Here is a 15,342-nt window from a genome sequence, read left to right on the forward strand (position 1 = left end):
CCCCCCAGCAAGCTGGGTACTTATTTTACCGACCTCGGAAGGATGGAAGGCTGAGTCGACCTTGAGCTGGCTGCTGGGATCAAACTCCCAGCCTCATGGGCAGAACTTTCAGACTGCATGTCTGCTGCCTTACCACTCTGCGCCACAAGAAGCTCTATGTCGTTGTACTTGTAGTTTAAACCCATTACTGCGCGTCCTTTCCTCTGCAGCCAACGTAAACAGCATCCTGCCCTCCTCCAAGTGACAACTTTTCAAATACTTAAAGAAGGCTATCATGTCCCCTCTCAACCTCCTTTTCTCCAGGCTGAACATTTGACATTATGTTACATTTGATATGTGTTAAGACATGTGTTCCCTACCCAACTCCTTGTCAAATATTAGAGTGAGGACTAACTTTAAAATATCTTTTTGAAGTCTACATCATCATATGACGTTTTAAACACCTCAAGGGAAAAAGAGAAGTATCAAACTATCCCCCCTCACTATTTGTATCCATGGAAACAGTTCCCTTCCTCTGGCTCCATGTGTCTATTCATAACACACTTAGAGCAAATAGGCCCTCTGTAGCCATTTCAATTGGGGAAAATGGCATGGGGCAATATCCTGAAGCCCTTCTGTCTCCGTCAGAGTTTAGAGTCATATGGGATGACAGTTCTTAAAGGTTAGTCCCTGCGCTACTATTTGATTACAAATCAGGTCAGGCTGTCGAGTCCTGACATGTCAAAAGTGATGTGCGTTTTTATTCTAAGTTCCTCCATCTTTCAGTGACACTGCTCTGATTCATATTGCTGCATTAGCTTTTTGCAGTTGAATTACTAATCTGGGGAATTGAACATGTCCACAGCATCATGTGTAGTTTGTCCCTTAAAAGAAATGCTAAATAACTGTTCCATTGTACTAGAGACTGGAAAAAGAGTTGGCATGATTTAGAAGAAAAAATTTAAAATGAAGATTTTTTTCTGTATCAGGTTAAAAAGAATTATCCTCTTGAGTTTTCTAGCGGATTAAGTGCTACAGGTATTTGCTTTAATGCTGACATGAGGGTTTATATACCCCAAGCAGTACAGAAAGTACCATAAGTTCTGTCTTTGGTAGTCTTCCCTGAAGTAACTTCCTTAGTCAATTTAATTTTGTATTTCTGGCTACCAGAGTTTCTGGCCTACTAATTACCACTCAGGCATGACACAATTTGTTGCCCTGTTTTTTTAAAAAAATAATGTGAATTATCTGCTGTTGTGTATTTTCTCATGACTGTTTTTCTTTCGTTCTCTCTTACTTTAGTATTACATTGCCCTGAACCTCCAGACATAGACAATGGACACCACAATGCAACTGTTGGAGAAATTTTTCTCTCCCAGAGGTCTGTCACTTATTTTTGTGATTCTGGCTATTCACTTATTGGGAAAGCTTCTATTTCCTGTACATCTTCTGGAGACTGGAGCCTTCCTCAGCCTCACTGTGAAGGTATTTAATGCTTCTCTTGCTATTAGTGAACAGCAATAGAGGAAAATATTGTCTTTTTGTCATCTAAACTGATTTTTCACTAAGCTGGGCAATTCAGTCTGAAACCCTGGACATTAATACATTGCTGACCCTGGCATGGCACCAGTATTGCTAAATTGGGGGAGGGAATACAATTCTGCTGTGAGAAGAAATTTTCTAATTTCAGTATGTGCAATCAGAAATTGAGATGTGACAAACCTGGAAAATATATGCATTTCCCTGTTCACACAAATGATGCATATACATATCAGGAAGACTGTGTGTGTTGTCATGTCTCTTCAGGCATTTAAAGGAAGAACACCAACATCATAATGACCAAAAGGACTTCTTATTGAATAAATAGTACAGATGGATGGTTGAGGGGACAAGACGGTGGCTTGACTCTTCCAGCGGGCATTTGGTTGAGGCCAGGTGGCAATAAAATCGAGGGCCCCTCCTCAGTTTGGCCAGGACACCAGGCTCACCTCCTATCACATCTTTCCCCTGAGTTGTCAGATGGAGGAGTTGTTAAACAGAGGGGTGTGGGGAGGGCTAGTCCGTCATCAGACTCAGAACGGTCTTTAGTTGGGGATGGCTATATTTTATTCTGGGGTTTTTAATGTTGTAACATGCTATGAGCCAGCTTGCTGGGAGCAGTGAGTAATAAATCTAATAATAATAATAATAACAACAACAACAACAACAATAGTAATAATAATAGTAATAAATTTGCAGAGTTTGTAGCTAAATGGATATTTGAATCAGTCCATTCTCTTATACCTCTGTCAGAAAAAATGCTATGGCATGTTATTTAATTGATATAAGCAATGCAGGCAACAGATTTTATTGGATGTGCACGATACATCAAATGAACATTAGACAAGCTCTACTGGAACAACAGTAGTTCATCTAGTCAAATTGGTTGCGGGACGAAAAAACGCCATTTTAAATAGTGGAATTCGTCGTTATGTATACCTGGCTTTGTAGTGGAATCCAGTTGCGTTTCTATCATTTCCCACAGGTTTCCGGTCTCGGCAAAAATCGCAAGCCAGGAAGCGATATTGTCAAGCTCATCCCGCCCCTGGCCGTCAAACAGCCAATGGGCGGGCATTATCATGATCCCAAAAAGCCCCTTTCCCTTTAAGGAAGTTTTGAAAAAAAGCACACGTTGCAACGAATCTGCGTTGATTCGTTGCAACGGAGAGACCCATCTAGGTAGCAGGTGGTGTTTGAGCTGCCATTTCATCGTTGCCACGCTCCCCCCGAGTGAACCCCCCACCCCGGCACGGGTGCGATTTTCTACCGAAAATACAGTAAAAATAAAGGGAAAATAAACCAGCAAACGGGGCTGTGTGTTGTTTCGTGCTTGGTGACTTAAAACAGCTCTGCAGCCAGGGAAGCCTCGCTGGGTAAATGAAGGCATGCCGGTGCGTTTATCTCCGCTCGCTCAGAGAAAAAAAATGGCGATTGCTTCGCTGGAAGATCAGAGGAGAGAGCTAGGGGGCGGGACTTTGCAGAAACCGCAACAATGGTAACACAGAGAACTTTTTCACTAGTGTTGCTGATTGGTTGCAAGAGTGTAGCGCTTTCTGGAGGGTGAATCCACTTATTGGGATTTCCCTGAAAGCGCTACAACGAAGCGCTTTTTGCGGATCGGTTTCAGGAGTGTTGCAGATTGTCAACAACGTTGTGCATAATGGCAAAACTGTAGCAATTTCAATTTGTAACTATTGTGCTATTTTGGATGAGTGCGGAATGGCCCTAATATTAGCCTAGCATATCAGGCAAGAAGCCTCTACCCTGATAGCAAAGAAGTCTCAGACTAAGTCTGTACCTGTGTCTCTGCAGTTATAAGAGGCTTCTTCTTCTTGGCAGAGTTCCCTGATGAAGTGACGTCCTAGCCGGCAGACTCCCTCAGCTGCCTTAGGTTGCTGCTTTTATACTATCAAATAGTCCCAGCCCAGATTCTAACTGTCCACTCTTCACCCAGACCCTTATTAGCGTCCTATTAGATCTAGGCAGATTATGATTCAGAGAGTAGCATGCTTCATCCTTTCCCTCCCAAGGGTTGCGTATCAAAACTGGGTGTGATTTTTAGCATTTAAATAAGGTGGGATGAGATAGGGACAATGGCTAAGATCCAGACCTGGCATTTTGCCCTTATCTGTTCCACAGCTCTCTTCCCCATCCTAGCACCTGTGCCTAGGAAGGCAAGTTGTCTCTTATCTTAGAGTCTTGTGCAAACCATGGCAGACTGCCAAGAGCTCTTCCTAGAAGACACCTGTAACCATTTGGCTTTATTCCAAGACCAGCTTACAGCAATCTTCATCTCTCTAATGACAGGGCAGAAAAGGCACTTTACAAATGAAGACCACGATGGTCCCTCCATTAATCTCATCATGCATCACAAATAATTTAGGAAAACATATTTCTCACTTCACGACATAGATAAAATGGAATGAAAGAAGCTGAACAAATAACCAAATAAATAAACAAATAAATAAATAGGGAATGTCACCTATCTCCTTGAGATACATTTCTTCCATGATACCAATACACCTTCCCATCCTTGCTGTAGAACTCCAGTGTTTGGCAGACAATTGCTTCAATAGACAGATCTCTCACAAATCTACATATCAGTTATCAATGTGTGCTGTGTTTAACAAAAAAATCCTAACCTTCAGTGTTTTGCAAAATAGTCTTCAGTGATGCTAATAGCTATTGATCAATACCTGAATGAGCAGTGTCCATGAGCATGTGCAGTTCTGGAAACACCCAATGCAAACCGATATGTCAGGCATGAGCAGCTGCTCAGCACAAATCAAACAGGCCAAGTGATCAGCTCAGACCTAATTGACTACCTTAGAATAGCGATCCCCAACCTGTGGGCCTCGGACCACATGTGGTCCTTCGACTAATTGGAGGTGGGCCCCGAAGGACGCCTTCTCCCCCCCCCCCGGCCCTTTACTTCATCCCCCCCCCCGGCCCTTTACAACACACTTTGGGTGTCATTGTCTCCCATCACTCCCAGATGGGACTATCTTGTTGCAGAGAAACAAGCTCAGGGTTCCCATTGATTTGTCATTGTCATGAGTTAAAATTTCCATGAAAATAAAATGTTCCTTATGTTCATTGTTGTGGCGTGTCTGTATCTTATTTTGAAGGGATGTTTAAACATTACCATAGCGATCAGAGAGCGTTAGGGCAGTGGTTGAGAGTAGAGGAGTAAACTACCCCCCCCACCGGGCCTCAGTAAAAGGTGTTGAGTGGTCCCTGGTGAGTGGTCCCTGGCATTGAGTGGTCCCCAGTGATAAAAAGGTTGGGGACCACTGCCTTAGAACATGGTAAATTCAAGTCCAGGGTTTTCACATCACCTGTAGAGATGTGAATGATGGACATGTTCAACTTGGGATACTGTATGGACAAAGAAAAGGAGATATAACCCATAGCCACATCTCTCTGAAACTAAGACATCTCTGGTCCTTATGCTAGATGTAATATTGAATTTACATTTACAGTCAACGGATGTGTTGGTCCAGAAATTCTATAACGGAAGAAAATCAAACTCAAAACTCCTCTTTAAACCAATGGAGAAAGTCACATTTGAGTGTGATCATGGATATATCTTGAAAGGCAACAGTACAATTCAATGCCAGTCTGACAATACGTGGGATATTCCTGTGCCTCTCTGTGTCAGAGGTATGCAAGACTTTGACTGGATTTCTTCTCTGTCAATGAGAATGTGTTTCTATGGAGCAGGAGCAGGTTTAATTTCTGAAGCAAAAGCTTGGTTCCCAGCCTGGTAGAATGAGCTAGCTTTCACCAGGATGAAATGGGGATCTCAGAGCCAAAAGTCATTGCATGAAAGAGAAATGTAATGTCGCAAAGAACTGCACACACAACACAGTGCTAGTAAACAGGCCATAATTACATAAGATTACTGTTCCTAGTACTTTGCTAAAAGTTTGTTTAGAGAGAAGCATGACAGATGACTTTGCTTTAGTATTGCAGTGTAAACCTCCTCCTTCTATATCCAATGGTGACCATGATGGCTATGGACTGGCAAACTTTCCCATTGGCGTGTATATAAATTATACTTGTAATCCTGGCTACTTGCTCATTGGTGATGCCTCCAGACACTGTACAACTTCTGGAACATGGAGTCAACCTATACCTCAGTGTGACGGTATCTTATTTTCCTGTTTACCTTGGTTGCTGGGCATAAGCACATTGAGGAAATACTGTTAATCTTCAGTTGACATTTTGTATCATTCCTTTTCAGTTATGACATGCCCATTGCCTCCAGAGATTGCCCATGGAAGCTATTTTGGAACAAACTTCTCATATCAGATGTCTGTTATCTATGTTTGTGATGCTGGCTATTCCCTTGTGGGAGATCCTATGGTTACTTGTACTTTACAAGGCTCAGACTCTGCAAACTGGAGTGAACTTCCACAATGCAAAGGTTCATTTAATTCTTACTGTCCCCCAATCCCTCACATTTTGACATGTCTTTATACAGTATAGTGGTTCCTATGAGCCAGTGTAGGTTCACAGCCCCATAGCCATCCAGAAATGGATTGTTTGATCCAAAACAGGAAGTGGGACATCAGATTGATTTTGTCAATATTATTAATATTAATCATTGTCATCATTGTAGTCCATTGAAATGTGCAAATAAAATATGTCCTCTGAAACTAGATGAAAGAATATTCTGTTTACTAAGAAAAATGATTTTGAATGTAAGATGACCCTTTTAAAGATTACACACACACACACAATTATTATTGAACCTAACTTTAACTTCTACATGGATGTAAGATCAACCCCCCGTACCCCTCCTTTTTGGGGATATGGTACACTTGCAGCAAACACTGAGTCTTGCATTTGAGTAAATACTGTATGCATTTTTGCAGTTCAAGAGTTCAGTTCATGTCTAATGACAGTGAATTTATTATTTATTTTTTAAAAAAATTATGCTGATCTCCCTCCCCACTAGTGGGTTTGGGGTGGTTACAACATTACATTGAATTGTGAAATATAATTATAAAATATAATTACAATATAAAGCAATTCCTTTGCTGTCCTCCATCTGCCACAACACTCTCTGCCTGTTATCCTGGTTGAGGGTAGTATAGAATGTAAAAGAGGAAATGTAAAAGAGGAGCAAGACCCATATAATTTCTGTTTAGCCATGGTCTCAGCATAAGCCTGGCTTTGCAGGCCCTGCAAAACTTTAACAGCTCCTTTGGGGCACAGAATTCGACTGGCAACTCATTCCACCAGGTTGGGGCCAGGGCTGAAGGGGCCCCAGCAATGGTTGAGACCTGGTGAACATCCTTAAGGCCAGGGATTACAGCAGCTTGGTGTATATAGGGAAAGGCAGTCCCTTAGATACGCAGGGCCCAGACAACATAGGGTGTTAAAGGACAATATCAAGACCTTGACCTAATCTGTTTCTCCACTGTCAGCCCATGCAGTTGTTGTAGGGCAGGTCGAATATTAGCCTTCCACAGGGTCCCTGTAAGGACTTGTGAAGCTGCAGTCTGTACCAGCTGTAATTTCTGGATCTAGGCCAAGGATAGCCCTTTGTATAGCAAGTTGCAATAGTCCAACTTGGAATGCCTAAATTCTGCTTTTTGAGATATGGCTCAGTTCAGATAGCACATAAAACCATATGTTATTTAAATTAACTATGGTTAACATCTATATCTGAAGGAGTGAGCAGTGTCTCATAAATCTCTTTCCCTGCCACAAATTTTGTGCTACTGAACTCTTGCTTTTTCCTGCTGCTACTGAATTACTAACATAGCTACCCATTTTGATAATGGTTTATATGATCATCTGAATGTAGACATTTATGTTAATTAAGGTACGTTGGGGGTCTCTCTGCTGATGCCCTTCCAGATTACAGAGCAAAGACAATGAGATCAGAGGTATCAATAAAACTGAGGCTTGAATGATAGTGAGCTGCATGCTGGTTTCAAAACTAATCATTGTTGTAGTCCATCAAGGTTTTGTGTGATGCCTGGATTGGGCCTTTGCCTTGCGCAATAATGAAAAACAATGTATGAGCTTTATTAAAAATTCAGACTAGTTCATAATATTAAAGACAAAAGGAGGTGAAGATTTTCGTGCTGAAAATTTCAGTTTCTAAAAAAAGTTTTGATATTATATTCAAATTTCATCTCCACTGAGCTACATGGTTCTCTTTGGTGCAGAGTTACACAGTCAAATAATACAGTCCTAAATACATTTAATGACCTGAATTTATTGGTGAGCTGAAATTATTAGAATTTACATCCATGAAAGAGGTTCAGGGTCTTGCTGTAACCTCTATGTTGGGTTAATCATTTAATATTGAAATGTGTTCTCTGCAGGATGTCTTGCACCTCAGGAGATTGCCAATGGGAAACCTGACACTGAGGTTCTGGAAGATTTTGCCTTTGGATCCTCTGTGACTTACCACTGTGACCCAGGCTACTTTCTCACTGGGGCAGCAACAATCTACTGTCTGTCTTCTGGAATGTGGGAGCCATCTGTCCCTAAGTGTAAAGGTGAAGTCATGCTGAACTTTGTTCCTACAACTCACATGGTTATTTCTTAGCATCAAACAGGCTATTTTTTTAAGGGTAGAACTTGTAATTTACCATAAAACACAAAGGATTCAGGTGAGGAGCCAACAAGCCATGTTGGTTTGAAGCAGCAGAACAAAGTTCATGTCTTGTGGCATCTTTAAGGCCGACAAAGTCTTATTCAAGGTATACTTTCAAAATTCCAGTCTTCAACTTTTTAAAACTGTTGCCTCTTAGACTATTCCATTCTAACCACTACAGCAAGGGCTGACCAGGAAACATACATTCTTTTGCATCCAAAGACTCCAACAATAATACAAGGGGCACCTAACTACTTAGAGGGCCTTTTGGAAGCCTCATTACATAGAAGAGTGCTTCTCAACCTTATCCATCTTATGTTCCTCACAATTATTCTCTGAAAGACTCTGAGACTCATCATGATAGAAACAAAAAGCCCACTTTTTCTAAGCAAGACTTTTGTATGTTTACAGACATTCAGTTACTACTACTGTCATAATAAAGAACAGTCACAGATGGATAATCTGTAGCAGGGTTGGCAGGAGATTGAGATAGTTCAAATTTTTAGCAATTTGTATGAAAACTCTGCCTTTCTCCAGGACTAATACTAAGCCCCACGGTTGCTGGGACATAAACCACTAGCTGAGAGCTACACATAAAATAGATGTTGAATGAGAAAACCACGAGATTTGCTCTCCTCCTCTTTCACACTTGCCACCCATACATTCTTGCTTTGAATGAGGAAGGGATGCGATGTTCTGAAATGCTGTAATTTTGCACAGGGTGCCATTTTGTGACTTGGAGCTCCCAAGCTTGTTGAAAAAAAAATGAAGTAACTCCAAGAAAATGATGTCTATTCACCCTTGATATAGAAGACAAAAGGCAAGCAAGCAAATAACAACAAAACCCTGTTGAAAATTGTATTACCATAGGCACTTATAAGTTATAACCAGCAGAAAACTCCACTCCAGACAAATATCACTAAAGGTGCTTTCCATCATATTGAGGAAAAGTGGAATTTTAAAGTTTAGATCAAGATTTTCTATAAAGAAAATGATTCTACTGCACTACATTCCTTTGTCCATCCCTCAGACATTATGGAATCTAATACCGGTTTTACGTCTCCATTTACAGTCAAAGGTTGTATTCACCCAGAAATTCTTAATGGAAGAAAAACAACATCTAAACTGCTCTTTAAACCCAGGGAGACAACCACATTTGAATGTGCCCCTGGTTACATTCTCAAAGGAAACAATACAATTGAATGCCAATCGGACAGCACATGGGATCTTCCTGTGCCCCTCTGTGTCAGGGGTATGTACCTCTGTGTTAGATTTCACCCCTTTTGATGAGAATGATTGGAGTATAGATTTGACTGAGACTGGCACTGTTCTAGGATCTGAACTGAAAGGCACCCAACCTTCCATGTGCACATGAGGAAGAGTTAGGAGTTCTCCTCCCCAAATGATACTCAACTTGGCTGTAATGGTTAGGAGTGCCGACTTCTAATCTGGCAAGCTGGGTTTGATTTCCCACTCCTCCACATGCAGCCAGCTGGGTGACCTTGGGCTCTCCACAGCACAGATAAAGCTGTTCTGACCAAGCAGTAATATCAGGGCTCTCTCAGCCTCACCTACCTCACAGGGTGAAGAAAGGATAGGCTGCTTTGAGACTCCTTCTGGTAAAGTGGCATATAAGAAACAATTCTTCTTATTTACTTTTGTAATTACACTTATTTTAAGGCTGTAAACCTTATAATTTCACACTGTGCTGAATGTACGATCTGAATAATGACCAGAAATACATTTGTGACACTTTAAAGATAGAAAAGCACTAAAATCATACATCCAAGACTCTAATAAAATACATGTAATAAAATGTAACAATTTGAGTCTATGATGGTCAGACATATTTTGATCCTTTCCAATATATACAGTGCCATAGGCTCCCCAGAAGTCTAAAATGTCTTTCACAGCAGCCAGGAATCCACAGTATTTAGTGATAGAATGTTTGTGAAATACACATGAGCATAGGTACACTCTGATTGGAGAGGCAACCATTTATTGCACTGAATTGACACATGGAATTTCTCTGCCCCTCCATGCTAAGGTGAGTTTCTTACCAGTGATGAGCTCTTTAACAATGACAAAAGCATGTCAAACTGCCTCCCTCCCAAGATTAGTCAACTGCCATTTTAAGTGGAACAATACCATAGAAATGCATTGAAATCTGTGTACATATGCTACTACTGATGAACCCAAATAGGATGTTTGGGATCACTGATGACAACATATAAAAAGTTTTCATAGATAACATTTGAGCATTGCCCAGGAACGCATACTGTGTCATAGAGAAAAGATGAGTGGTAGAGAGAAGATATCTTATCCTGGTACTTTAACTCACTAGGTTCCTGGCTTTTAAAAAAAATTGTCTTTTTTTCCCTGTCCGTATTAACTGGAAATAGACTCGAGCTGAAAAGATAAATCAGTACACATCAGTACACATTCCTTCTTTTAGAGAAGATAGGTTTGGATAGCTTGATCAAGTAAACTAAGGCACAAACAAAAGTTTTTCAAATGCAATTTGTCTAATTTTTCCTCAATTTGCTTGTACACTGAAGTACAATTTATCTGTTCACTTTATGTGATCACACTTAATCATGGCTTTTTTGGGGGGGGGTATTACTCACTGGTACTGAGAACTTGTGCATGGGGGGAGGTCTTCCAAGCTCCGAGAAGGGAAAATTAATAAAAATAAATGCAACCTTATATATAAGTTGTTGTTATGTGCGAAGTCGTGTCCGACCCATCGCGACCCCATGGACAATGATCCTCCAGGCCTTCTTGTCCTCTACCATTCCCCGGAGTCCATTTAAGTTTGCACCTACTGCTTCAGTGACTCCATCCAGCCACCTCATTCTCTATCGTCCCCTTCTTCTTTTGCCCTTGATCGCTCCCAGCATTAGGCTCTTCTCCAGGGAGTCCTTCCTTCTCATGAGGTGGCCAAAGTATTTGAGTTTCATCTTCAGGATCTGGCCTTCTAAGGAGCAGTCAGGGCTGATCTCCTCTAGGACTGACCGGTTTGTTCGCCTTGCAGTCCAAGAGACTCGCAAGAGTCTTCTCCAGCACCAGAGTTCAAAAGCCTCAATTCTTTGACGCTCGGCCTTCCTTATGGTCCAACTTTCGCAGCCATGCATTGCAACTGGGAATACCATAGCCTTGACTAAACGCACTTTTGTTGGCAGGGTGATGTCTCTGCTTTTTAGGATGCTGTCTAGATTTGCCATAGCTTTCCTCCCCAGGAGCAAGCGTCTTTTAATTTCTTTGCTGCAGTCCCCATCTGCAGTGATCTTGGAGCCCAGGAAAATAAAATCTGTCACTATCTCCATTTCTTCCCCATCTATTTGCCAGGAATTCAGAGGGCCGGATGCCATGATCTTTGTTTTCTTGATGTTGAGTTTCAAGCCAACTTTTGCACTCTCCTCCTTCACCCGCATCAACAGGCTCTTTAGTTCCTCTTCACTTTCTGCCATTAGAGTGGTATCATCTGCATATCTGAGGTTGTTGATATTTCTCCCTGCAATCTTGATCCCAATTTGTGACTTCTCTAATCCCGCATTTCTCATGATGTGCTCTGCATACAAGTTAAATAGGGAAGGCGACAGTATACAGCCTTGCCGAACTCCTTTCTCAATTTTGAACTAGTTAGTGATTCCATGTTCAGTTCTCACTGTTGCTTCTTGACCTGCATATAAATTTCTCAAGAGACAAATAAGATGCTCTGGTATTCCCATCTCTTTAAGAACTTGCCACAATTTGTTGTGCTCCACACAATCAAAGGCTTTAGCATAGTCAATGAAGCAGAAGTAGACGTTCTTCTGGTACTCCCTAGTTTTCTCCATGATCCAGCGTATGTTGGCAATTTGATCTCTAGTTCCTCTGCCTCTTCGAAATTCTGCCTGTACTTCTGGAAGTTCTCGGTCCACATATTGCTGGAGCCTAGCTTGTAGTATTTTGAGCATAACTTTGCTAGCATGAGAAATTAGTGCAATGGTGCGGTAGTTTGAACATTCTTTGGCATTGCCCTTCTTTGGGATTGGAATGTAAACTGACCTTTTCCAATCCTGTGGCCATTGTTGAGTTTTCCAAATTTGCTGGCATATTGAGTGTAGCACTTTTACTACATCGTCCTTTAAGATTTTGAATAGTTCAACTGGAATGCTGTCACCACCACTAGCTTTATTGTTGCTCAGACTTCCTAAGGCCCATTTGACTTCACATTCCAGGATGTCTGGCTCCAGGTCAGTAACTACCCCATTGTGGTCATCAGGGATGTTAAGCTCGCTATTGTATAGTTCTTCTGTATAATTTTGCCACCTTTGTTTAATCTCTTCTGCTTCTGTGAGGTCCCTACCATTTTGGTCCCTTATCATACCCATCTTTGCATGAAACGTTCTCTTCATATCTCCAATTTTCTTGAAAAGATCTCTGGTCCCCATTCTATTGTTTTCTTCTATTTGTTTGCACTGTTCATTTAAGAAGGCATTCTTATCTCTTGTAGCTTTTCTCTGGAATTCTGCATTCAATTGGGTGTATCTTTCTCTTTCTCCTTTGCCTTTCACTTCCCTTCTCTCCTTAGCTATTTGTAAAGCTTCCTCAGACAGCCATTTTGATTTCTTGCATTTCTTTTTCTTTGGGATGGTTTTAGTTGCTACCTCTTGTACAATGTCGCGAACCTCCGTCCATAGTTCTTCAGGCACTCTGTCTATCAGATCTAATTCCTTAAATCTATTTGTCACCTCTACTGTGTATTCGTTGGGGATATGATTTAGTTCATACCTGAGTGGCCTAGTGGTTTTCCCTACTTTCTTCAATTTAAGCCTAAATTTTGCAACAAGAAGCTCATGATCTGAACCACAATCAGCTCCTGGTCTTGTTTTTATTGACTGGATAGAACTTTTCCATCTTTGGTTGCAGTGCACATAGTCAATCTGATTTCTGTGTTGACCGTCTGGTGATGTCCATGTGTAGAGTCGTCTCTTGGGTTGTTGGAAAAGAGTGTTTGCTATGACCATTGTATTCTCTTGACAAAATTCTACCAGCCTGTGCCCTGTACCAGCCTTGTACTCCAAGGCCAAACTTGCCTGTTATCCCGGTTATCTTTTGGCTTCCTACTTTAGCATTCCAATCCCCCATGATGATAAGCACATCATTTTTTGACGTTGCTTCTAGAAGGTGTTGTAAGGCTTCATAGAACTGATCAACTTCATCCTCTTCAGCAGCAGTGGTTGGGGCATAGACCTGGATCACTGTGATGTTGAATGGTTTGCCTTGGATTCGAATTGAGATCATTCTGTCATTTTGGGGATTGTATCCCAAGACTGCTTTTCCTACTCTCTTATTGATTATGAAGGCTACTCCATTTCTTCTGCGAGATTCTTGTCCACAGTAGTATACCTGATGGTCATCTGAATTAAATTCACCCATTCCTGTCCATTTTAGTTCACTGATTCCTAAAATGTCGATGTTCAGTCTTGTCATTTCTTGTTTAACCACGTCCAGCTTGCCTTGATTCATGGATCTGACGTTCCAGGTTCCTATGGAATAAAAATCTTTACAGCATCGGACTGTCTTTTCGCCACCAGTTACTTCCACAACTGAGCGTCCTTTCGGCTTTGGCCCAGTCGCTTCATTCATTCTGGTGCTACTCGTACTAGCCGTCTGCTCATCCCCAGTAGCATATTGGACACCTTCCGACCTGAGGGGCTCATCTTCCGGCGTCATAACGTTTTGCCTTTTGGAATTGTCCATAGAGTTTTCATGACAAAGATACTGGAGTGGTTTGCCATTTCCTTCTCCAGTGGATCACCTTTTGTCAGAGCTCTCAGTTATGACCTGTCCGTCTTGGGTGGCCCTGCACGGTATAGCTCATAGCTTCACTGAACTACGCAAGCCCCCTTGCCACAACAAGGCAGCGATCCTTGAAGGGGGTATATATAAGTACTAGCAGCTTAAAAACAAAAACAAAAAAAACCCCTTGTGTCATTCATTAGGAGGACATTGGTAACCTGCACTGTAATAATCATATTATTAATTATTACTATTTAACTGAAACAGCAACTTGATTTGATTTTGTCTAGATATGTTGTTGTTGTTATGTGCGAAGTCGTGTCCGACCCATCGCGACCCCATGGACAATGATCCTCCAGGCCTTCCTGTCCTCTACCATTCCCCGGAGTCCATTTAAGTTTGCACCTACTGCTTCAGTGACTCCATCCATCCACCTCATTCTCTGTCGTCCCCTTCTTCTTTTGCCCTCGATCTCTCCCAGCATTAGGCTCTTCTCCAGGGAGTCCTTCCTTCTCATGAGGTAGCCAAAATATTTGAGTTTCATCTTCAGGATCTGGCCTTCTAAAGAGCAGTGAGGGCTGATCTCCTCTAGGACTGACTGATTTGTTCGCCTTGCAGTCCAAGGGACTCGCAAGAGTCTTCTCCAGCACCAGAGTTCAAAAGCCTCAATTCTTTGACGCTCGGCCTTCCTTATGGTCCAACTTTCGCAGCCATACATTGCAACTGGGAAGACCATAGCCTTGACTAAACGCACTTTTGTTGGCAGGGTGATGTCTCTGCTTTTTAGGATGCTGTCTAGATTTGCCATAGCTTTCCTCCCCAGGAGCAAGCGTCTTTTAATTTCTTTGCTGCAGTCCCCATCTGCAGTGATCTTGGAGCCCAGGAAAATAAAATCTGTCACTATCTCCATTTCTTCCCCTTCTATTTGCCAGGAATTGAGAGGGCCGGATGCCATGATCTTTGTTTTCTTGATGTTGAGTTTCAAGCCAACTTTGGCACTCTCCTCCTTCACCCGCATCAACAGGCTCTTTAGTTCCTCTTCACTTTCTGCCATTAGAGTGGTATCATCTGCATATCTGAGGTTGTTGATATTTCTCCCTGCAATCTTGATCCCAATTTGTGACTCCTCTAATCCCGCATTTCTCATGATGTGCTCTGCATACAAGTTAAATAGGCAAGGCGACAGTATACAGCCTTGCCGAACTCCTTTCTCAATTTTGAACCAGTCAGTGATTCCATGTTCAGTTCTCACTGTTGCTTCTTGACCTGCATATAAATTTCTCAAGAGACAAATAAGATGCTCTGGTATTCCCATCTCTTTAAGAACTTGCCACAATTTGTTGTGCTCCACACAATCAAAGGCTTTAGCATAGTCAATGAAGCAGAAGTAGACGTTCTTCTGGTACTCCCTAGCTTTC

The 15,342-nt window shown here is 41.7% G+C and overlaps 1 protein-coding gene across 2 annotated transcripts in view; it reads left to right on the forward strand.

The window, feature by feature from the left end:
- CR2 (complement C3d receptor 2) overlaps window positions 1-15,342 on the forward strand; it is a 75,126-nt gene that overhangs the window by 35,753 nt on the left and 24,031 nt on the right. Inside the window, exons 17-21 of one of the 2 annotated variants that reach the window (XM_077334840.1) lie at window positions 1,282-1,464; window positions 5,486-5,668; window positions 5,765-5,947; window positions 7,863-8,039; window positions 9,210-9,389. In XM_077334840.1, the coding sequence (XP_077190955.1) occupies window positions 1,282-1,464; window positions 5,486-5,668; window positions 5,765-5,947; window positions 7,863-8,039; window positions 9,210-9,389 (906 nt within the window). The remainder of the gene's footprint in view (window positions 1-1,281; window positions 1,465-5,485; window positions 5,669-5,764; window positions 5,948-7,862; window positions 8,040-9,209; window positions 9,390-15,342) is intronic. The other variant, XM_077334841.1, reaches the window with a different exon arrangement.

This window comes from Paroedura picta, chromosome 4 (genome assembly GCF_049243985.1).
Source record: "Paroedura picta isolate Pp20150507F chromosome 4, Ppicta_v3.0, whole genome shotgun sequence".
NCBI lineage: Eukaryota > Metazoa > Chordata > Lepidosauria > Squamata > Gekkonidae > Paroedura > Paroedura picta.